The 23692-nt window shown below is 44.5% G+C and overlaps 1 protein-coding gene across 1 annotated transcript; it reads left to right on the forward strand.

Moving 5' to 3' along the window:
- Positions 1–624: 624 nt before the first annotated feature.
- On the forward strand, positions 625–22908 carry ghrhrb (growth hormone releasing hormone receptor b). The gene is made up of 13 exons (XM_062394680.1): positions 625–1480; positions 7768–7876; positions 12423–12530; positions 15078–15178; positions 17524–17621; positions 17717–17849; positions 19887–20040; positions 20139–20199; positions 20807–20876; positions 20957–21048; positions 21160–21289; positions 21715–21756; positions 21977–22908. Exons 1-13 carry the CDS (start codon positions 1409–1411, stop codon positions 22211–22213), a joined length of 1407 nt encoding a protein of 468 aa, XP_062250664.1. The 5' UTR covers positions 625–1408; the 3' UTR covers positions 22214–22908.
- Positions 22909–23692: the final 784 nt, after the last annotated feature.

Raw genomic sequence — 23692 nt, forward strand, 5'->3', positions numbered from 1 at the left:
TTGGCTGCAGCAGTTGACATGTGGGGGGGATGGGGGGGAGTCCTACCAATCAGCACAGGGGCCATCAACACACCTGTACACACCTGTTAGCTTTTTGGCTAACAGCTGTTAGCTGTGTGCAGTGGTTGTTGATGAGGTTGACCCTCCTCAGCTCTCAGGTGCTGTCGTCTGCAGGAACTTCAGCTTCTGCTTGAAAGTCAAAGACGATTAACCTCAGCAAGGTGCCAACACACACACTCACACACACACACACACACACACACACACACACACATACACACACACACACACAGCTGCTGTCACCCTTGTTTACTCCAGCTGTTTCCTGAGTAGAGACACAGTCCGGTCCCCACATGATGGTTGTGTTTACAGTCATCAATATAGTGACATCATGGTAGGATCCATTATGATTGTTTATGACTTGTCAGCTCAGAGAAGCTGCAAACCCACAAAGTGTTAAATCCGTCAGATTGATTTTTTAATAATTCACCTTGTCATCAGTGAAATCAAAGTTGTGTTTCTGTGGAACAAAAAACGTCTTTGTGATCCAGATGTTTCAGAAGTTAATTATATTTATTCTCGTTGTTTATCTCAACAGTCAGTGAGAAAATGTCGTTAGTAGAAATTGAGCGTGAAGGTTTTCTGAGCTTTGGATCCAGAAGCTTTCTCTGGTTTGATGAAAATAATTTCTGTGTCAACATTAGGGAGAACACACATGTTAATAGATTTAGGATAAATGGTTGTCTGTCCCAAATGTCCCGTCCTGGTGAACAGATATCTGAAGGACGCCTTGAGGGAAGTTCTTCAGACCTCGTCCCAACATCCAGTTGGACTCCAGGATGAAGGGATTCGATTTTGGTGGTCCAGGATCAAGGTGGTGTCGTGGAAACCTTTAGAATGTCTCAATGGAATCATTTCACTTGGACTCAGATTAAGTGTATAGATTTCCAGTCCGGTTTGGAACCAGGAGCTTTCAGCCACACATCATAGGGAGATGCTCTGGATTCCTGGTGATAACACGCAGGTTGATGTATTACCTGTTTGTCTCTCGGACACGGAACCTCCTGTCAGACACTGATGATCTCAGGAGTTCGGAGTCAGTCCGGGTCTCTCTGCAGTTTGAGGGCTGCTCCTTCTCTTCAGGGGGAGGAGCGCGCACCTTGTTTGGCGCACTCGAGTCGTGGCTCCTCCGCGCGTAATGCGGACGGTCTCCTGCCCGCTGGCGGTGAGACACCTCGGCACAGTGGTCCAGCGAGCGGCTCGCTTCAGGGCAGAGTTTCCAGCTGTGGACATTGAAGAAGGAAATGATTGGTTTGATATAAATCACTGATTGAAACCTCGCGGACACTGAGACTTCTCCGTGCGCACTTCTCCAAGTGAACGCGTCTGTGAGGAGCCGGAGGACATCATGAGGACCAGAGGTTCGGTCTCTGCGCTTCACCTGAGTCTGTTGCTGCAGCTGCTGCTCTGCTGGGAACCGGTGAGTCTGCGACCAGCGCTCCCAGTGAACCAGTGGATCCTTCATAATGGTTATTTCTATCAGTCTGAATTATTCATTTCAAAGGACTGATGGGAATCGAGTGTTATACGATGTTGAGATTAACAGATTAATGTGAGAATACTGTAAATATTTAAACAGCATTAATTAAAACTATACTCAATAATATAGAGATTCTAAATTTGTTAAAGATGAATCACATCCTTTAAAACACAATATTTAAAATCCATGTGTATATATTTTTCTGCTTGTGCTCATGGCTCGCTGTACAGATACTTGTGTACTGGTACAATAATACTCTGGAATTATTCAAGCCCCAGTAGAGGCTGATGTTCTGGCTTAATTTGCACTTGTATATTTATACTTTAATTATATTGTGAGTTTCTGTGACATTAAAATTGATCAAGTGGGAGGAGAATACATTCATATTCCCAGTAAACCCATAAAGCAGCTTATAATGGAGAGTTTTATGTATTATGGTTTGATTTGATGGGGACATGTACATGTACAATAATGGAAACAGCTGTCTGATGAAAGTATCACAGTGTTTGCATCAGATGCTGAACTGCAGCATTAATCCATCCAGAGGGTTTTTATTAAACTATAATATCAAATGTTGAGTTCCATCAGCTCTGATAAAGGATTATCTTATCTTATCTTATCTTATCTTATCTTATCTTATCTTATCTTATCTTATCTTATCTGTAGTGTCTGGTTGTGTTTACAGAGGCTGAGGACTTCAGTCAATAAAATTAAAAACACTTAAAACGCTGTAGTGATTCACACTTGGTGGTTTTCGATCCCGGCCTCATTGTAAAAACGATTTATGGATCTTGTGAGAAAATTGGTGAATAAATAAATTGATGTGAATGAAAACCCGGGGGACGTGTTTGTGCAGCTGCTTCCTGTCTTCACCGACCTGCTGCCCTGATGTTTGTCTGAAGAGTGCGGATTTTGTTTTCATAATTTCCTCTCTGACAGATAATTTGTCTTGAGTGTTGTCAAATCCCTGCAGATCAATGCTTCATTATTGTTTTTAAACCTAATAGTCTGTGAGGTGGACGGACGTGGCTTCGATGCTCTGGCTTCCAGACACTAGACTTTGGTTCTGAGGGGTTTTTAGTGTCGTGATGAGAAAAATCTGCTGATAAATGAAACATTTGTTAAATATAAGAGAACATTTTGGACACTGGCTTGTCTCTGCAGCCTTTGGACCAAACAGCAGCAAGAAGAAGCATTAATTCATATATTGGCACGTTTGTCATGTAAATCAATACAGAGGATAATGATTCCTCCTTTATTCCAGTGAATCGTTATTGGGACGTGGATCCTTTATTAACTGCTTCCATCAGAGACTCACTCATTGACCCGCGGGGTCACGGTAATTACACATAAGTAATGCAGGAGTTGTGTGTGTGGGTGTGTGACTGCAGAGTTGTGTTGCTGGGATTTGTTCAACGATTGACACGTTACTACTCATCGTCTTTAAATGATCCCCGGGGACCTGTAGTCGTGATGTGGTGTTGTGTTCGATTCCTGTTTTTGGTGGTGGTGCATGGTACTGCACCAACAAACTCAGGAACCGCAAGTGTCTCCACATGAATGTTAACATCGAGTTTTCAAGCCTGTCGTTAAAATCTGTCTGTTGTCGTTTCTTAAATGTGACCGCAAAGGATTGTGTATAAATATCATCAGAGGATCATTGCAGTCATCTAACAGCTCTTTCATATTGTGTTAGGTTCGGGTTAGGGAAGGGTTGTGGGTTCTATCATGACGGTGAATTAGAAACTGAAAAACCAGGAATAAAACAATGTTTACAAGTTCCCGTCAAAGAATTTATTTACCAGTGACTTTTAGAGGCCATTTGAAAAACCATCCATTATATCACGTGACCGCTTGTGTGAATAGACGAATGAAACTTTTATAAGTTTCCCTTTTCATCTCTATCAACAGCTGAAATCACATGTTTACAAAACCTCCATTAAATTCAGATTCAGGTCAAACAGCTGAACTTTGGGGATTTGACATTTACGTCCGACCACTTTGGGCAAAGAGTTGATGAACTGTTATTCAATTTGTCTAAAAGGTCTCCATCTCTATGTCCACGTAATAATAATTTAGCAGTTTGGAAATGTTTTGTGAAAAATCTGTTAAGCAAATGTCAACCGTTACATTTGTTGTGAAAGAAATCCACAGGGCGGATTTTTACAGAAGCTCCGGAGTCGAAACATTTCAATAAACAACATTCAGACTGAAATGTTGTGTTTTTACCACAAAGTCCAATGTGGATTAAAGTAAAACATTTTATTTGTATTAATATTTATCAGTGTGTGAGCAGCACTTCACTGTTCTCGGTGACAGAGCAGCTACTTGAACTGGTTTACACACAGCTGTGTAACATCATCATGTAGCATCATGTCAAATATTAATCTTCTTAGTAACTTGTAACTATAATATTTATATAACAATACATGTATTGTATATGTGTAGAAAAATGAATAAATAAATACACACAGTGTAAATATTGACTATCTTGACAGTAATTATACATACATATCAGGTAGTTTAGGAAGATGATCGTGTAGAAAAATAAACTTTAACATAAATAAAATTGTATTTTCAGGAGAGTTGATTATAGATTATCAGTTTCATAAAACCGGACTCGGACACGTTTCATAGCAGCACCTGCAGCTCCAGCCTGAGGCGACTTGTCCCCCCCCGCCCCCCCGCCTCCTCAACAAGCCGCTAAACCTTAACATCACCTGTCAGGGCGAGCGGAGAGGAGAGAGGAAATGTGATGAGCTTCTCCTGCACCAGCTGGTGAATTGATCGTTTATCAAATAACGAGCGACAGAAGTTAAACAGGATTTCAGTTTGTCCGGAAATGAAAGGAATGAGAAATTGTTTTATTCGCCTCAGGTCTTCAGAGATTTTCTATAAAATTTGACCAGTTGTCTGCTCCATCATTATTGTGAATGTAGCACGTCAGATAGGGACTGAAACTGCTCTGAGATCAGAAATGTCCAAAATATCAAACCCCCCCCCCCTTGCTCTCGTCTCTCCTCCTCCTCTATCTGCTGACCTGTTGTTGTTTTTGCTTCTTTTATTTATTACAGTGCTCCATTTGGAAATAAGTTAGAAAACAGATGCACAGTCTGACATGTCTCATACCAGGACACACACACAAACACACACACACACACACACACACACACACACACGGCACTGACCTGGTGGCCCGAGCTGACTGGCGCCCAGAATTAATTAATGATAAATAAGTAAAAATGTGTTTCACCCCCGTCCCCTCCTGTCTCCTCGGCTGCTGTTAATAAACACAGATCTTCATTCATCAGAAGAAACCACCTGACCGCGTCCAGACAGTGATTATGATCCTCACACATTTGTCGTAGCAGTTGTTGAGCAATGTCTGAAGTGTCGTCACATCTTTAGAACTCCAACGTGTTGTGTGGCCTCTAAACGTCCTGCTCCCGTCCCGCTTGTATAAAAGAGATCTGTTCCATAAACCAGCAGAGCAGATCTGTCTCTACTGGTTTGTGTCTCTGTTGACGCTGCGTCACCAGTTTGACGTTTTCATCTACACAAACTCGGGTGTTTAAATACACACAGTGGAAATATTGACTCTCTTTACAGTAAACACTCATATCAGGTGGTTTAGGTTAGGACCGTCCACTCAAAGAAGATGATTGTGTGTTAATTCACTGTGATGTGAGCAGATCCCAACCTGAGAGTCGTAACCGCCACAAAAACAAACACAACATGCTCAACAAATTCATTTTCATCCCTTTCTTCTTCTATTCTTTTAGTTTTCTACTGGTTTCAGTCATGCTGCCTCTCCAGGTCTAAACACTAAGGGGGGGGGGGGGGTAAATAAGGAGATTAGCATCTGGGAATAACCTGCTTCAAGGCGCAGCTTCACAATAACTTGCGTGCACATAACAGATTGTGGAACCGGCACCTTTCACAAATACGTGTTTGCAAAGAGCAGACGCCTCTGGAAGTCCTGTAGGTTCCTGAATGCTCGTTTGTATTAGAGCTAAAGATGGAAGATCAGGCCACAGATACGTCCCATCAGAGATTTCAACAACCTCATCTTATCTAAAGTGATTTATCAAATACATTCAGCAGGAAGTAGAAGAAGGGCTTCTTTCTTCATATGGTGTTTGGTGCTGGTGGAGGTGACACAGCTCAGAACACACTTGACTCTGGAACGCCTTCAGGCCGTTCACCTTCTCTCAGAGTTGATGCAGAAACACCAGGCACCAGGTAAAGAGCAGGCACAAGGTCGGAGAAGGTTTAACTGTATTTCTCACAGAATCACTGATATAGTCACAGACACGTGGACAGCTGCAGTGGAAATCGTCCTCCACCAGGCCGGGAGGTGTTTGTGTCCAGCAGCAGCGAGCGTCTCCTCTCGGAGGTCACATGTCACGCTCTCCTCCTGCAGAGCTGCCATCTGTCCTGCAGGTAGAGGACCACGCTCACCACAGTTCAAACCAGAGACGGCCCATAAAGAAACGAGGGAGTGTGTTCTTTATACAATAGATTGAGCACAGATTTAATTTGGCACCAGGGTTCATGTGTTATATGTCCTGAGTGTTTTCATCGTCTAAGATGGTTTCAGGCCTCCTTCTCCTCCTGCTCCTCCTGCTCCTCCTGCTCCTCCTGCTCCTCCTGCCGGTTCATCACTGGAGGGGGGGGGTTAAAGGAATGAATGAAGCCCTGGCTCTGTGTTTTCATGTGCAACTGAGCGATGTTGACAATCTGTCTCTGTCTCTGTCTCTGTCTCTGTCTCTGTCTCTGTCTCTGACTCTGTCTCTGTCTCTGTCTCTGTCTCTGTCTCTGTCTCTGACTCTGTCTCTGTCTCTGTCTCTGTCTCTGTCTCTGTCTCTGTCTCTGTCTCTGTCTCTGTCTCTGTCTCTGACTCTGTCTCTGTCTCTGTCTCTGTCTTTGACTCTGTCTCTGTCTCTGACTCTGTCTCTGTCTCTGTCTCTGTCTCTGTCTCTGTCTCTGTCTCTGTCTCTGTCTTTGACTCTGTCTCTGTCTCTGTCTCTGTCTCTGTCTCTGTCTCTGACTCTGTCTCTGTCTCTGTCTCTGTCTTTGACTCTGTCTCTGTCTCTGTCTCTGTCTCTGTCTCTGTCTCTGTCTCTGTCTTTGACTCTGTCTCTGTCTCTGACTCTGTCTCTGTCTCTGTCTCTGTCTCTGACTCTGTCTCTGTCTCTGACTCTGTCTCTGATTCTGTCTCTGTCTCTGTCTCTGTCTCTGTCTCTGTCTCTGACTCTGTCTCTGTCTCTGACTCTGACTCTGTCTCTGATTCTGTCTCTGTCTCTGTCTCTGTCTCTGACTCTGTCTCTGTCTCTGATTCTGTCTCTGTCTCTGTCTCTGTCTCTGTCTCTGTCTCTGATTCTGTCTCTGTCTCTGACTCTGTCTCTGTCTCTGATTCTGTCTCTGTCTCTGTCTCTGTCTCTGTCTCTGATTCTGTCTCTGTCTCTGACTCTGTCTCTGATTCTGTCTCTGACTCTGTCTCTGTCTCTGTCTCTGACTCTGTCTCTGTCTCTGATTCTGTCTCTGTCTCTGTCTCTGTCTCTGTCTCTGTCTCTGATTCTGTCTCTGTCTCTGACTCTGTCTCTGTCTCTGTCTCTGACTCTGTCTCTGTCTCTGTCTCTGACTCTGTCTCTGTCTCTGACTCTGTCTCTGTCTCTGTCTCTGACTCTGTCTCTGTCTCTGATTCTGTCTCTGTCTCTGTCTCTGTCTCTGTCTCTGTCTCTGATTCTGTCTCTGTCTCTGACTCTGTCTCTGATTCTGTCTCTGTCTCTGTCTCTGTCTCTGATTCTGTCTCTGTCTCTGACTCTGTCTCTGTCTCTGTCTCTGACTCTGTCTCTGTCTCTGTCTCTGTCTCTGACTCTGTCTCTGTCTCTGACTCTGTCTCTGTCTCTGTCTCTGACTCTGTCTCTGTCTCTGATTCTGTCTCTGTCTCTGTCTCTGTCTCTGTCTCTGTCTCTGATTCTGTCTCTGTCTCTGACTCTGTCTCTGTCTCTGTCTCTGTCTCTGTCTCTGTCTCTGTCTCTGACTCTGACTCTGTCTCTGACTCTGTCTCTGTCTCTGATTCTGTCTCTGTCTCTGTCTCTGTCTCTGTCTCTGATTCTGTCTCTGTCTCTGACTCTGTCTCTGACTCTGTCTCTGTCTCTGTCTCTGACTCTGTCTCTGTCTCTGTCTCTGTCTCTGTCTCTGTCTCGGTCTCTGTTCTGCAGACGGAGGCCATTCACCCAGACTGCGCCCTGGTGGCCCAGCACATGAGAGCTGAGGAGCAATGCAACCAGATCCTCAGACAGGAGGAGAGGAACCACTCCAGCAGAACAGGTCAGCCCTCGTCTACATTGTGTTGTGGCAACAGAGACCTGTGACCTCTGACCTGTGACCTGTTTACAGACACTGGTGGGACAAATGTCAGGTCCCCTCAAGCTCAACCTTCAGTGTCACAGCACAACTTTGGTTTAGAGTTAATGTAAAATGAAGGTTTTGCCAAAGGATTTGACATAAAAACATTTCTTTCAGAATCTCCTCCATCATTGAAACTCCATGATGAGTTCGAGACCCCTTGGGAAGCTGTTAAATTACAGATGTTCATAAATGAGTTTTCAGGTTAGAACGGAGATTGAGGCCTTTTCAGGACCTGACTCATTTAAATGTAACACATCTAAAATGTCCCTGTTGACCTTGTAGAGTAGATTCACACATTTGAGTTCAATTCACCACAAGTTGAAGGATCTCTGTCCATCCTCCTCTTCCTCACCTGCTTCACAAGGTGTTAATACGAGTGAAAGGAAAATCTGTGAGCGCCCGCGTCCAGGACATTGATTTCTGCTGAAGGTTCCTCATTAAAGGAGAATCATGAACAAGCTCTGGTTCAGGCCTCAGGGAATACTCCACTGATCCCACGCTGCAGGAAAACTCTCAGAATCACATTTATGGATAAAGACTAAATCCATCAACATTGTTTATTCTGCTTTAGAACATTTCTTAAAGATTAAATCTCAGTCTGACAGAAGTTGTGTGTGCGCAAAAGATTAAAATCCACAGAAGCCTGAAGGCAGGTGCTGATTCACCTTGATCCACAGTGTTAGAGGCACCAGGGCCGGCTCTGTGTGATAAGCCGAGCTCCAAACTTTGGTCACAGTGACTCTGATGGAGGTGAGATGTGTTTCCACGTTACGTCCATGCATCATTACTGAAGCTCCAGCTCACACCTGAGCAGCTGCCTCCCTGCAGCCGAGCCTCACTGCTCTTTAATCCACAGCCTAACGAGCCCATTCGCTTCCTCTTATCAAATTACCGGCCTTCGCTCGGCACAACGGGCAAAACAATCAGGGGAACTAATCAGGTGAGGAGCCGTCTGGTGTGAAGGCTCTGATTGGTCGGCCCGGCCTCGTCCCTCTTCTGCTCAGTGGCTCCGATCGAATCATCGACGACCTTCAGGAAACGTGTTGGTTTCACCAGAAACATGAAGGATCTGGTTCTGAAGCCTTGTTTGACCGGTTCAGTAGAGCGACGCTCTCGTCTGCGGCTCAGTGGGACGGTCTCTTCCCACCACTGCTGTTTGTACTGGTTTAATCTGTCCAGTGACAGGAGCCATCTGAAGCTGCAGGTACCAGTCAGTTCAAACCCGGACTGACCAAAGTGACGTTCAATGAATCTGAGGAGAAAACAGGATTCAACCCACGTGACATTATGTCTCTAAGGATATTTAAAAAACAGCTCATTAAATATTCGTTTTTCTAGCTGCTGTTAAATGAATTCCATTTTCCAGGAGCTCCAGATGTTTGCAGGTTAAACATCGTCCAGAGTCCAGTTCTGTCACTTCACATCTGGAGAGCTTTGATTTTTACTGGGCTGCTTCTAACATCACAGCTGTGGGACCAGTATAATCTCAGTTTACACCAGTTTCCTTGTAGAAGAAGCCGGAGGAGATAAGTGTTATCGCTCAGTTTTCCTTTATTTATTCAGTCAGTAAACCAGCGTCTGTAACAAACTGTCCTGCAGAGCGACACACGGGTTTGTGTCCACGAGGAACTGTCTCACATCTCATCTGATTGGTCTCCAGAGGATTTACTCAACTTCTAAAATCCTCTAATCCTTCCTCCGATTCCACATTTCCTCATCCTGCCTCTGCCATGTTTCTGAAGGTGACTTTAGCCGAACAGTCAACACAAGATTTCCCAGTTTGAACAGTTGGCCCGTCTTATCAAATTCACAGAACAGCTGATATTGTTCGTAGGAGAACAATTTGGTGTTTGAATAAGGAAAAGCACTTAAATGATAGCAGAGGGCTCAGGACATAGAGGGAAGTAGCATTGGATACCTGGGAAATTACTATGAAGCATATAGGGGACAATAAACAGAAGCATTAAAGATAAAACCTTCAATAACACTATCAGTCAATACAACCTGTGTAGCATGAACCTGAATGTGTTAGCTTACTGTTGACAGAGGGTAACACACTAAATCTCTATCTATCAAAACTCATTGGCACCTTTTAAATTTCCACAGTTTTTATCTTAACGAGCCTCAGGAAACTGTGATTTGGGAAATGACCAAGCTTCACATGAGTAACGTCCAAAACTGAGACATGAATAGATTTAGAGTTATATAAATAGAGAGAGAGTTTGTCAATGTGGTTGTATTTGGCTGTTGAGAGGTTTCGCAGCATGAACAGGTCACCACTGTCTTTAGCATGAGTGGACAGGGCGGGGGGGCAGATCTATCACCCGCTTCGGGTTAATTAGCTTCACATTTTCCAGCCGGCAGGAAACGCCACCAGAGAGGATCATGGGAAGTCAGAGAGAGGAAATGAGGATGTAACACACGAGTGGATGAACAGAGGGTAGTGTGTGTGTGTGTGTATGAATGTGTGTGTGTGTGTGTTTGTGTGTTTCTCACAATCATCATCTTCATAAGTAATTAAACCAACTAAATACCAGAGGGGAAAAGTTACAATCAATTGAATTGGTGAAATGGTTGGTCTGTAAATGTATTTACATTAAATTAATAAACCGTGTTGGTAATTGATTCAATATTAGGAGGTTCCAGTGTTTTAATCTTATATCGAATTCAGATCATAAGACAACTGCTTTATATTCTTTATTTATTATATACTACATAATCTCTTTATTTTTTCTTTTGAACCTCCCGAAATTAATATTTTAAGTGCCTATGTTTTGACCACTTACAGATGGAATGAACATAGGTCAGTGAAGACCAACAAGTCTCTGCTTCTATGTACAACAGAATATCTTTAGACCACAACCCAGGTTGATATGGTGGAAATCCAGTTTTCAGACGAGTGGACGACTGTAATTTAACTCTTAAACTACAGTTATACAAGTTCTTCTTCATATCTCTAAGGAAAATATTCTCATTTCTGCTCCACTTCTTGTCTGTTGCCTGTTTCTCTCGATTGGAAGGAGATGTACGAGTTTGGATGAGCGGAGCAGGAGGAAGATTAGATTCAAACGTCCGGGGAGTAGAGACGTCTCAGTCTAAACACATCATTGAGCAAACTTTATGTTTCCCTATAATCCCACAAGCAAACTACAACCCCCCCCCCGTCCTGAATCACTGATGAAGCTCTTTGTCCGTTTCATCATCTTCCCTCTGGCTGCTCTGGCTGCTCTGGCTGCTCGTCCTCGCTGCTTCTCCCTTATCACACAGCAGTGTTTATTAAGAGGGCCGACGTTGTGGCCCAGGTCCCAGAGGAGCCTCCTCTCCTCCTCTAATACTCGAGGAGAAGAGAAGCTGCAGCCGGAGGAGGAGTGAAACACTGATGACGGCTGTAGAGGTGTTTTACCTGACCTTCTTGAGGTGGAGGTCAGTTTCACTCCATTGAGTCGGAAGAGGAACCACAGGTGTGAAAGGTGTCAAATGGGGGGGGGGGGGGTGCGTCTCACGTCCACATCTCATCAGATAATGTCTGAAGCCACTGGAGGTCGAGCATTGTGGGTAATCTTCTTTGAACCGATGAACAGATAAGAACATGCGGCGCCACCGGCCTCGGTGTGTGTGCGGCTGTGCGTCACGGGGGCGTCGGTGCGTGTGTGAACATAATGATGCTGTTTAAGAATCTTGCATAACGGGCTGACACACACTCCATCGATCCTCCGGGAGCACCGGGACCCGGGGGGGAATATTCATTAAGAGCCGGAGGAATGAACCCAGGCTTTGTGGTGTGGTGAGGCACTAATCCACTCAGTGTCACCAGCTCGGCTTTAATTGGCCCCTAATGTGGAACTTACTGAAGCTTCCTGCAGAGCCCTGTTCACACGCTGGGATTCAAACAACGGGCTCCGTGCCCTTTTACACCACAACGCTCTTTTTCTTTACCTGGGGCCATTAGCCCGGTCACATGCCGCGGGCCCTGTTCAGTCCACGCTCTCATGGAGCTGTTATCTGAGCCCCAGTGAACAAACAGCAGCCGTGATAAGAGGCCTGAGCACCAACACGAAGGCGAGTTGAGCGTCCCCTCCGTCAGCCGGCGAGACGTTTGCCTCGGCCCGGCTCCACCAGCAGAACCTGCAGCCGAGTCCAGAGCCGCTGCATTAAGAATGAGAGCTGGTGGGTTCTAATTGACACGGGGCCGAGTGGCTTTGATGTGCGAGGCGTCGTGGAGGCAGCGAGAGACGAGAGGCTCCTCGTTACTGGCTGACAAGCACCCCAGCAGGAGTTCACAACATGTTCTCAGTTCAAAGTCCATGATGGAGTTTAAGATGGAGATCAGTCAGAATAAGATTCCCTCCTGTGCCTGGTTTGGTTTGTTCTTCAGCAGTTTGACATGAACCCTGGTGGCCGGGGGACACGAGGCTCCTCTGGTGTCTCCTGCTAACCTGTGATAAACGCTGTGGTCTTCTCTCAGGTTGTCCCACAGTGTGGGACGACATCCGGTGCTGGTCCCGAGCGGCGGTGGGACAGGTGGTGAGCGTCTCCTGTGCCAACGTGTCCCAGCTGTTCGCCAACAACCAAGGTAAATCACTGACCACCGTCTGTTTGAAATAAGAAGTGGAACCGGACATGTGAGGATTTTTGAAGTACAGATATTAATTGGACATGTGAGAATCGGGAGAATCGAGGTTTGATATTTTACAGTTTAACCACAAACTTAAAATAACTATAAATAAAAAGAAAACACAAATACAACCGATTATAAAGAACCTGAATACATTTGTTTCATTATATTTTGTAAAATATATGTTTTCATATCTTGCAACTGATTAATCTCTCTCGTTATTCACAAACACACAAACACCATATTCATTTGTATAATAGTGAAACTCCTCTGACAGTTGAGCCGTGCACATTACCTCATTCTCGTGATATCATAGGAATTGAATCAAATGTCCTGGAGGATGAAACGATGACGTGAGGTCGACTCGGTGACTTTCTGTTCTGTACAAACACTTTTCTGAACATTATTCATAAGCGAAGAGCAGAACGTGTTTCCTGCGTCTCGGCCGCTCGATGGAGGCGTAGAGCTGCGAGGCGGCGATCTGAAGAAACGCTTGGATCAGTTTGAGGCAGAGCAGCGATGATTAGTAATTCTGCCAACAGTCGAGCTGCTCTCTCTGGTTTGATCCTCCGCTGAGGTTGTGGGTAAATAACTGACTTAAGGCCACAAGTCCTGGAAATAGCAGCGTGCATTCAAATTTTATTTTAAAGCCATAAAAAAAACAAAAAACAGGTAGCTTTGAGTTTTCCACAATACTCAAGTTCTCTTTCAGTTGTTATGTTAAAACATCTCATGTACAGGACGCCCACCTGCTCCAGATCACCCACGCACCCCTGAACCAAATACTCATATAGCATCATTATTATTATTATTATTCAGATGCTACTGAAAAGAGTGAAAAGAGTAATTCTGGGAGAGGAACAGTGACAGAAAAACATCTGGTTGGCAAGTTGTCAGAAACAGATGAAGAGGCAATGAAGAACTTCACTGATCATCACGAGCATAAAACCATAATTAACTGGATCCCCTGTAGAAAAACCTATAATAGATTTAATCATGTATTTAAAAAAAATATATAAAGGAGTTTAAGAAACTATTCATTATTAAATTGTAAGACATCAAGTCAAGTCACAAATATTTATTAACCAACAACACAGATGATAACTTTGATGTGAAGTGTTTATCAGCTACAACATAAGAGTAGTGAGTGTGAACAGTGTGATACAGAACCAACGTCCTGCAGTCAGACCTTCTTCAAGAGGACGAGTGAAACGTTCACGTATCCAGGAGGCGGAGGTCGAGCTGATGACCTCATCGCTCGGTGGCGTCCTCCTCCTCCACAGACAGAGTCGAGCTGCAGCAGCGATGTTCTCATGCAGACGAATCAACCGGCAGAATAAGAACCTTGAATTGGAAAATCAAAGAGTTCACAGTGAGAGCCGAGAACACGAGGACGGAGTAGTTGCTGCTTGTTAAGCTCGGCGGTTTGAGCACTAGCTCTCTCCCCGGAGCCGCGGCCTCTCACCTCCATCCAAATCTAAACCGCTCACCCACCGACGCTGCGGCATCGGGCCCCCGGGCTCCGAGCGCTGCCTCACACCGAGGCTAATGCGGCTGGATACCGAGGAATCCGCCCACAACTCAAACCCCCACACTCTGCTGAGCTGAGCAGCCGGACGTGCATGTTTCAGTCCATGAAGCTCAAACCTGAGATTCCACCGTCTCCCTCTGGTGACTCGCTGAGAGGAGCCGGTGACCTCGTGCCTGTGGTAGAGCGGGCGGCGTCATTCTGACTCCGGGCAGGAGATGGAGAACATGGCTGCCTCGGTTACATCCATCAGCTGATCAGGTTACATTCACACAAACCCAGAAGATTCAGATGAGGAAGATAAAGAGAATCTGGATTTTACCAGTCAGAACCCCCCCAACGAGGCCCTGTGTCAGTTCGGCTGGGGGTGGGGCCCCCCTGGCCCCCCTGGCCCCCGGGTCCACATCAATGTAGAAGTTTGTTCCAAAGTTCCACAAAAATCATTCAGTAGAAATTAGCGGCTTTGTTCAAAACATGTTTTCATAATTTATTGATACATCGGACAGATTTATCTTTTTTCTAATTAACTTATTTACTTTAGAACCCTACTTTGATCTCTGGTCTTACTTTCTCCACCTTTAGCATTTCATTTTATCTTTCAGATTTTTTATTTTATCATTCAAAAATTTCTCTCTTTGTTTCCTCCCTTTCTGTTGATAGTGTTTTTTTTCTGCATGAATGTGGGTGTATTGTTTTTAAACCTGACTGATTGATTGATTGATGATTGACTGACTGACTGACTGACTCATTGATTGATTGATTGATTGATTGATTGATTGATTGACTGATTGACTGACTCATTGATTGATTGATTGATTGATTGATTGATCGATTGATTGATTGATTGACTGACTGACTGATGCCACATCTCATTTCTCACAGGTTGAGGTTTCTCTCCTCCTCACAGATCCTTGTTGTTGCTCCTGTATTGTTGTCGTCCAGAGGCTCATGTGTGTGTCCTTCTGTGTGTCTGTCAGGTCACATCTACAGGAACTGCACTGAGGACGGCTGGTCCGAGGCGTTTCCTCCCTACGAGGACGCCTGTGAGTTTGCAGAAGACGAGGAGACGGAACCCGAGGTAGAAGCTTCAGATGATTGAATGAACGTTGTCTCTCTGGTCACTGCTGTAACTGTAACTGTTCCTCGTGTACTAGTTACATTACTTTCTTTTCAATCTGATTGTGAACACAAGAGGAGGAGGTGTCACTCCTCTCATCCTTCAGGAACCATCAGGTGAATCGTGTTGCCGTGGTGACCAGCATAAAACGACTTGTGTTCTTATGAAGAAGTTTTAATAACTACCCTCAAGGCTCCAGCCCATAATTATCTGATTATGGTTTGAGGTTTAATTACAGATGTTATTTAAAGCAGACCTTAAAGTAGATGATTGACGGTTCTGTCCTTCACACAGACGTCTTCTCCAATGGAAGGAAAGTCATCACAAGTCTCATGGGAAGACTTCCTGACACGTGACTAGGGTTGCAAAGTTCCGGGAATATTCAAAGTTGGAAACTTCCATGGGAATTAAAGGGAATATACGGGAATATATATTTATACTTACTGTATTTACCAAATGTACACAGCCTTTCCTTCTACATTGGCCGGGGTGAAATGTCTCCACACATGAGATAGTGCACGTGGCAATGTTCTGTAGAATAAGATGAGAAAAAAGCTTGTATTAAAACACTACAGCCATGCCAGAGAAACAGTTGGAATCATCTTTAAAAATATTTTACAATTGACGGATAAATGAATAGAAATTATATATTTTTTTATTGCTCATTCTTTAATTTGTGTATTTATTTATTTTTTAAATTTCCCAAATTCCCGAGCTTAATATTCCCATGGCAAGTTTCCGAAAATTGACCGGACATGTTCCGCCCCTTTGCAGCCCTACACGTGCCGTCCTCAGTGTTCTGACTCTGACTCTGACTCTGAGCAGCCTCGGAGGAGGAAGTGAGATGTGGACGTTCTGTTGCACAGAGTCTGTGGGAGGAGGTTGAGACGCTTCACTCGAGAGAAACCAACAGAAACCTCCTGGTCCTCAGTCCAACATCGACCAGGATGAAACTTCCACCAAGTTTCTGCCGAACAGGTTAAAAAAGGACAAAGTGCAGAAGCTGCTCGTTAAAGTCTGAACTTGAACCTTGGCCTGCAGGGTGATGTCGGACTTTCATAGAAGAAACTTCACCAAGATTTACTGTGTAACAAGAATCCATTTAAAGAAGCACTGCAGCTCGATTAATGAGAGTTTATCTCCAATATTCAGCAGGAAAGTTTGAAAATAAGAAGAATTTTGAACAGAGCTTAGTGGATGTGTTATGCAGGACTCGTTTGTGTGTGTTGTGTTAACACGTGACGATGTGTGTGTGCCTGATGCTTGAGGCCGACGTAAGAACGACAACAATCACAAGTTCCCGTCTGGGTCACACAACGGCTTTTGTGCTAATCCACCACTCCAGACATCAATCTACTGCTCAAGAGAGGAGATCGATTGGCTGGTGCCACAGGAGAAGCTCAGTGTCGGCCGTGTGCAGCAGACCCATGTGATCTGGAGATACCAGAGGCTGGATCAACAAAGTTATCAACACGTGTTTAATAAAGGGCTTTCTGCAGAAAGGATCAACACACCAAGAGTCCTAAGGATCTCTGAGTGAAGATGAAGAACAGTCAAAAGCACAGGTCTTAAATAGGAGGACTTAGGGCTGTCCCTCTGAACCAGTCCAGACTGGTTCCATAGTTTGGGGGGAGGAGAGGGATCTAAACATTAGCAGCTGATTCACTTGTGTTTCTTCAGCTGATAAGAAGACATCCACTCCTTCCTTTGATGGGTAATTAAGTCACAAATGGTGTCACTGTATTCACGTCATAAACAGTTCCGATCATAAAACAGCTCAAGTCATTAAATATTTGGTGTATGTAAATACAAGTCATAAAAGTCTCTTGACACGGCTTCTAACACCTACTTTCCAAATACAAAATAGTTTGTTAACCATGCTTAGTTAATTGTTCTACTACACCCACAATGCATTTCACCAAGGCATGACATCACCACATTCATCTTGAATGAGAAGCGTTTTGATTGACGCCTCTGACACAGAATGAGATCGGCAGCTCCTCTGGATCAGGAAGCCGAGGATCATGGGTAATATCCAGTGTTCAGTTGTTACATGAAAACCACGTCGTCTACACGTGTGGCCGCAGGGGGCGCTGTTGCTCATGAAAAGCTGCATAGTGTTTAAATTAAATCATTAATTCATACGTCTGCAACATGTTCACATTATGAAACAATCATTTTTGTGCCAAAAGCTCCAGGAACCAATATTCTGCAGGTTTATCAACAGTCCCAGATACATGTAATAGCAGCTCTTCACCTGCGGGGGCGCACTCAATCATTAGCGGTTTGATCCTTTTCACTTTCAGACGGCGTACTTCTCCAACTTCAAGCAGGTCTACACGGCAGGATACGCCACCTCCCTCATCTCACTCATATCCGCTATCTTTGTCTTCACCGTCTTCAGGTAACGATGTTTCTAACACCTGAAGATTAACTTCTACATCTGATCCTCTGACGTCATCTCCTTCCTGACTCTGCTCTTCTTCTTCTGCTCCACAGGAAGTTCCACTGCACCAGAAACTACATCCACATCAACCTGTTCTTCTCCTTCATCCTGAGAGCCAGCGCCGTCTTCATTAAGGACGGCGTCCTGTTCTCTGATGAGAACCTGGACCACTGCTTCATGTCGACTGTAGGTGTTAAAGCTCCGGCTCCATTAACGTGTCTATATTTACCACCGGAGGACTCATGTCCGGTACTTAGGTAAATCCAGTGGTGGGCGACCACAAAGGAGAAATGCGTCAGCCTCTTTTTCAGCCTGCTTTGAGAAATCAGATGGAAAATAGTGAATAAGCTGTTGTTGAATGAGACCTGAAGAAGAAAAGGTGGAAGTTGGATTCTGCTTTTTAATGGAGGGTCTAGTTTTGGTGAAAGCTGGCAGATGAAATATAAAGAACGACAGAAGGAAGGATAGAATTATCTCTGGATGGAAAAGAGGAGCCACACACGTAGAAGATGCTTTGGTGAGGAAGAGTCCCATCTCGTCCTGCAGACGTGAAAGAGCGACTCCAGAAAATGTTCATTCTCCGTTGGTTTTCTGGAGTTTGTATCTAAAAACTGCAAAACAATCAAAGAAAGGAAGATAAATGAGGTAGAAGTATACGTCATGTATATTTATTAAGTGCTGGGTTCAAACCTGATTAATTCAAGGCCTCACAAGATCAATTTAGTGGAGTAAAAATTCAAATATTTCACTTTAAATCTCTTTAAAGAATTGACTGTTCTCCCTCTCAGGTAGAATTAGATAACTCTTTGTCTTTATACTGTAACCGACACTGAGCAGAACATTTACCTGCTTTTAGTTTCTAGACTTGAAGCTCAGACAAATCGATGGAGTTTGTAATCACAGAACAGGATTGAGACGCTGAGAGTGAGGAGTGAAGAAGAGGAGTGAAGAAGAGGAGTGAAGATGAGGAGTGAAGAAGAGGAGTGAAGACGAGGAGTGAAGAAGAGGAGTGAAGACGAGGAGTGAAGAAGAGGAGTGAAGAAGAGGAGTGAAGATGAGGAGTGAAGAAGAGGAGTGAAGACGAGGAGTGAAGATGAGGAGTGAAGAAGAGGAGTGAAGATGAGGAGTGAAGAAGAGGAGTGAAGACGAGGAGTGAAGAAGAGGAGTGAAGATGAGGAGTGAAGAAGAGGAGTGAAGACGAGGAGTGAAGATGAGGAGTGAAGAAGCGGAGTGAAGAAGAGGAGTGAAGATGAGGAGTGAAGAAGAGGAGTGAAGACGAGGAGTGAAGACGAGGGGTGAAGAAGTGGAGTGAAGAAGAGGAGTGAAGACGAGGAGTGAAGATGAGGAGTGAAGAAGAGGAGTGAAGACGAGGAGTGAAGACGAGGGGTGAAGAAGCGGAGTGAAGAAGAGGAGTGAAGACGAGGAGTGAAGATGAGAAGTGAAGAAGAGGAGTGAAGACGAGGAGTGAAGATGAGGAGTGAAGAAGAGGTGTGAAAAAGAGGAGTGAAGACGAGGAGAGAAGACGAGGAGTGAAAACGAGGAGTGAAGATGAGGATTGAAGAAGAGGTGTGAAGAAGAGGAGTGAAGAAGAGGAGTGAAGAAGAGGTGTGAAGAAGCGGAGTGAAGACGAGGAGTGAAGAAGAGGAGTGAAGAAGCGGAGTGAAGACAAGGAGTGAAGAAGAGGTGTGAAGAAGCGGAGTGAAGACGAGGAGTGAAGAAGATGAGTGAAGAAGAGGAGTGAAGAAGAGGAGTGAAGAAGAGGAGTGAAGAAGAGGAGTGAAGAAGAGGAGTGAAGACGAGGAGTGACGTGTCCTCTTGTGGCTCCGAGGGACCGAACGCACGGTGACTCATTGAGAGTCGACGTGAGACAAACACAGACGATGGAAAATGAAGAATAGATCAGAGGAGGCTCAGGTGGGCCATGGGGAACCAGAGGGTTTTTGCAGAGAATAAAGACAGTTTGGATTAGACGACCCAGAAAGACCGATTAAAGACAACAGCCTCAAATATCCACTTCCCCCCCGAGCAGCTTTTAGAGAGGACAGGGAGCTGAGGAAGAGGTTTGGACTCTGTGGGAGATGAAGAAGAATGAAAGTTTCTTTCATTGACTTCAGAAAACCAGCAGCATTTCCAGCTCTGTTGCTGTCACGTGTTTTACTTCTGTATCTTCTCATGAGATAAACATGAGATTTATGTTGATGTATTTTCTGCTCCCCCCCACAGACGTCCTGTAAATCGGCCGTGGCCTTCTTCCAGTTCAGCATCCTTGCAAACTACTTCTGGCTGCTGGTGGAGGGCATGTACCTGCAGACGCTGCTCGCCCTCACCTTCGTCTTCCAGAAGAAATACTTCTGGTGGTACATCCTCATCGGCTGGGGTGGGCGTCGGCTTCCTGTCTTTCTTTCTTCCTCTGCTCGTTTCTCGTTAAAAACCTCTCTGACTCTAACGATCGGCTCGTTCTCTTTTTTCTCTCAGGTCTCCCCACCACGATCATATCGGCCTGGATCCTAACTCGCAACTTCTACGACAACAAGGGGTGAGTGGAACCTGCAGATTCACACAAACAACACAACGACCTCAAGTGAAGATGGACGACAGTGTCTCGAATACAATCGATATAAAACTACCATGAATGCTTTTGACAGACGGACGTGTGATATTTGATATTTTTAATTTTTGTGCAGTGGGAGCATTACAGTCTTTGGTTTCCATTCTTTGTGCTAAGCTAAGCTAACCGGCTGCAGACTTACATTTCAATGGACGGATATGAGAGTAATATTATTTAGCACATTAAATACATTATTTTAAAACATACTTGAAAAGGTTCATATTCAATTTATGATAATAACGGGAAGCTAAATCATAAATAAAATATATCCATTGAACCATTGCCCCCTTTACATATTTAAAAATATCCATGTCCATGCATTAATTAATTCATTAGCCAATTAGCATAGCTCTGTATGTTTAATATATTGTGTTGATTACACAACACAGTTTTTAACTGACAACTCTGAACGTGAGAAATACAATCCTGAATTTAGATTCAGATTTAAAGATCAGATTCTCTTCTCCTGACGCTGTGAGGATGTGTAGTTTTGTGTTGCCTCATTTGTGTCACAGCTGCTGATTGTGTGTCTCAGGTGCTGGGACGACACAGACGTGGACGTTGTCTGGTGGATCATTAAAGCTCCGATAACTGCTTCACTGCTGGTGAGTACAGCCAGGGGGCGCTGCTGAGGAACGGCAGGGGTCCTTCACACAGACTGACACGAAGGATTTGTGTCGTGCAGGTGAACTTCATCATCTTCATCAACGTGATCCGGATCCTGGTGCAGAAGCTGAGGTCTCCGGGCGTCGGGGGAAATGACACCAGTCACTTCAAGTGAGACGCGCAATAAAAATACACACAACAGATATCCTGCACACACACATCTGTATCTTCACGGCTGCTCTCTGTGTGTGTGTCTGTGTGTGTCTGTGTGTGTGTGTTCAGGAGACTGGCCAAATCCACTCTTCTTCTCATCCCCCTGTTCGGGATGCACTACATGCTGTTTGCCTTCCTCCCAGAAGCCACCGGGGCCGAGGCCCGACTCTTCATCGAGCTCGGGGTCGGATCCTTTCAGGTGAGACTCACAGGAAGTCACTTCTGTTTCCTGGAGCCCACGACTTCCTGTACATGACACTGATTGATTCAGTAATTGGATCAAATTACAGTTTGTGTCCTTCCTCAGTTAATTATTATTTTACTTTGATTATTTTGGGTGATGAGCTTTTCTTAGATTCCTGTTCGAGGTCTGAGATTCTGGAACTTTCAGACCTGTGATTCAGTTTGATTCAAACAGGGATCACCTCTTCTGGTTCTGGACCGGGGTCTGAGGGATTTGTCACTTTAATACCACATGGGGTGTGGTGCTGTGTGGTGTGGGCCACATCTGGGCCAGAACTATTTAACCATCTGGGGGGGGGGGGGGGCGATGGGTCTCAACTGGTTTTCTGTCGTCCACCTAATTTTTCACGTTTCACTTTTAAACCTGTTTCTGCTCTGCAGGGGTTCGGTGTGGCTCTGCTCTACTGCTTCCTGAACGGAGAGGTAGGTCCCCGCTGCATTCTGGGTAAACTGTCGTGTTGGGAAGTAAAAGAAAATCTAAATGAATCTTATCAGATACATGTAGTTTGTAGATAATATGCAAAATATATCAGAAAACTAACGTCTAGTACAGAATTTTAATCCTGTGTGTGTGTGTGTGTGTGTCTGTGTGTCTGTGTCTGTGTGTGTCTGTGCGTGTGCGTGTGTGTGTGTGTGTGTGTAGGTGCAGGCGGAGCTGAAGAAGAGGTTCTGGAAGTGGCAGACTCAGAATTACCTGCGCTACAGTAAACGACGGCGCACGTTGTTCACTGAGAGCAGCACCATCACTCAGATCTCGGTTCTGGACAAGTCCAGCCCCAAAGACCAGCCGGGCTCAGAGACACAGGCGCTCACACACAATGTCACACACAGTGCCACACACAGTGCCACCGCGACGCACAACAACGTGTCCACGGTCTGACCAGCGCTCGGCCTGCTCGTGTGTTGTCCACGTGTTGAAAGCTACAGGGACCTCCAGAGAGTTTCTACTGAGTTGTGTAGGGGGCGCTCACGAGGCCGATGGAGCTGAAGCGTTTGTAGTATAGATGTAGTTCAATTAGATCAGATCTACTTCTTTTAATCACAGTTACAACCTTTTTGTTTGTGTTTGTGACGTCACGCATCATGAGACACTTTATGATATCCTCCATTTTGCTTTCTGTGTCAATGTGGGAAAACGTTAACGTCATCATCAATCATTCAAACCTGATAAACTAAAATCTATTCTTTATTTAAATCACAGTTATAGATAACAAACAACCTTTTGGTTCAGAAGCAGGTCAGTGAGGATGACCTCGTGAGCGCCCTCTAGGTGAACTGCAGCCTCTCTTGATGCAACAGCATTTATGAGAAGTGGAAACCTTCACTTTTAGTTGTTATATTGTTTAAGGATGTTTTTGCAGAATCCTTCATGTGCTGCCAGATGTGTTGACTTCAACTTAAGTTTAGATGAATTCCCTTCACGTTGACTTTACCTGCGACGTGATGATTCTCTGACTCACAAACACAAACTCACGTTTCTCTGCAGGTTTGTGTCTGAGGTGAATGTTTGTTTCCTCGATCACAGACGTGTCAAAGTTCTGCCCGGTGAACGACCACCACTCAGGTCAGAACCCCCCCCCCCCCCCCCCCCCCCGCCACTAAGTACTCATCCAACATCCCTTATGTCAAAGTTTTTTTTGTGTTTTATCTAACATAGTCACTAAAGTAAGCATAAAAATGAAATTAGTTTGTTATTCCAGAGATCATGAGGGTTTTATTTTGATAAAGGGAACATTTAACTTGTAATTTTAATGAAAGTAGAAGTAATGATTCCCAGGCAGCGATGACACGATCACAGATGAGTCTGTACAGATTTAACAGATAAAAGCCTTTTCTCACCACGTTGAACTCTTCATCTGCAAAGTCACAGTCTTTATTTATTTCCTCGTCCTCGTCGCTGTAACTGAGTCGGAGCCTCACGGCGTTCGGTTGTCTCACGATCACGTTCAGGTCTCTGATGAACTGAACGTGATTGTGTTACCGCCGGTGGCTCTGAACACAACATGTTGCACAGTGCACTCGTGCACGTCTGGAGCACTAGACTGTAAAATCTATTTATTTGCCAGGTTGTTGTTTTTATGTCTGTGTGAATGTGAACAGACCTGCGCTGGTTTACATGTATTTTATGACGACGTTGCGTCCGACAGATTGAATTCGACTAACTGAAGAAATGACCTTGTTATTGTAAAATGAAAATACATTAATTTTAAAGTTGATATTTATATTTATCTTGTTTTTTTATAGTTTAGTTTTATTCTTTTATGCAACAATCTTGTTAAAATGTGGAGACATTTTTTAAATTGTACATGTCGCAACGTGTTTAGTGCAACGTGCTAATGCTAATGCTAATGCTAATGCT

The sequence above is a fragment of the Platichthys flesus genome, chromosome 9, assembly GCF_949316205.1.
Source record: "Platichthys flesus chromosome 9, fPlaFle2.1, whole genome shotgun sequence".
Classification (NCBI taxonomy): domain Eukaryota; kingdom Metazoa; phylum Chordata; class Actinopteri; order Pleuronectiformes; family Pleuronectidae; genus Platichthys; species Platichthys flesus.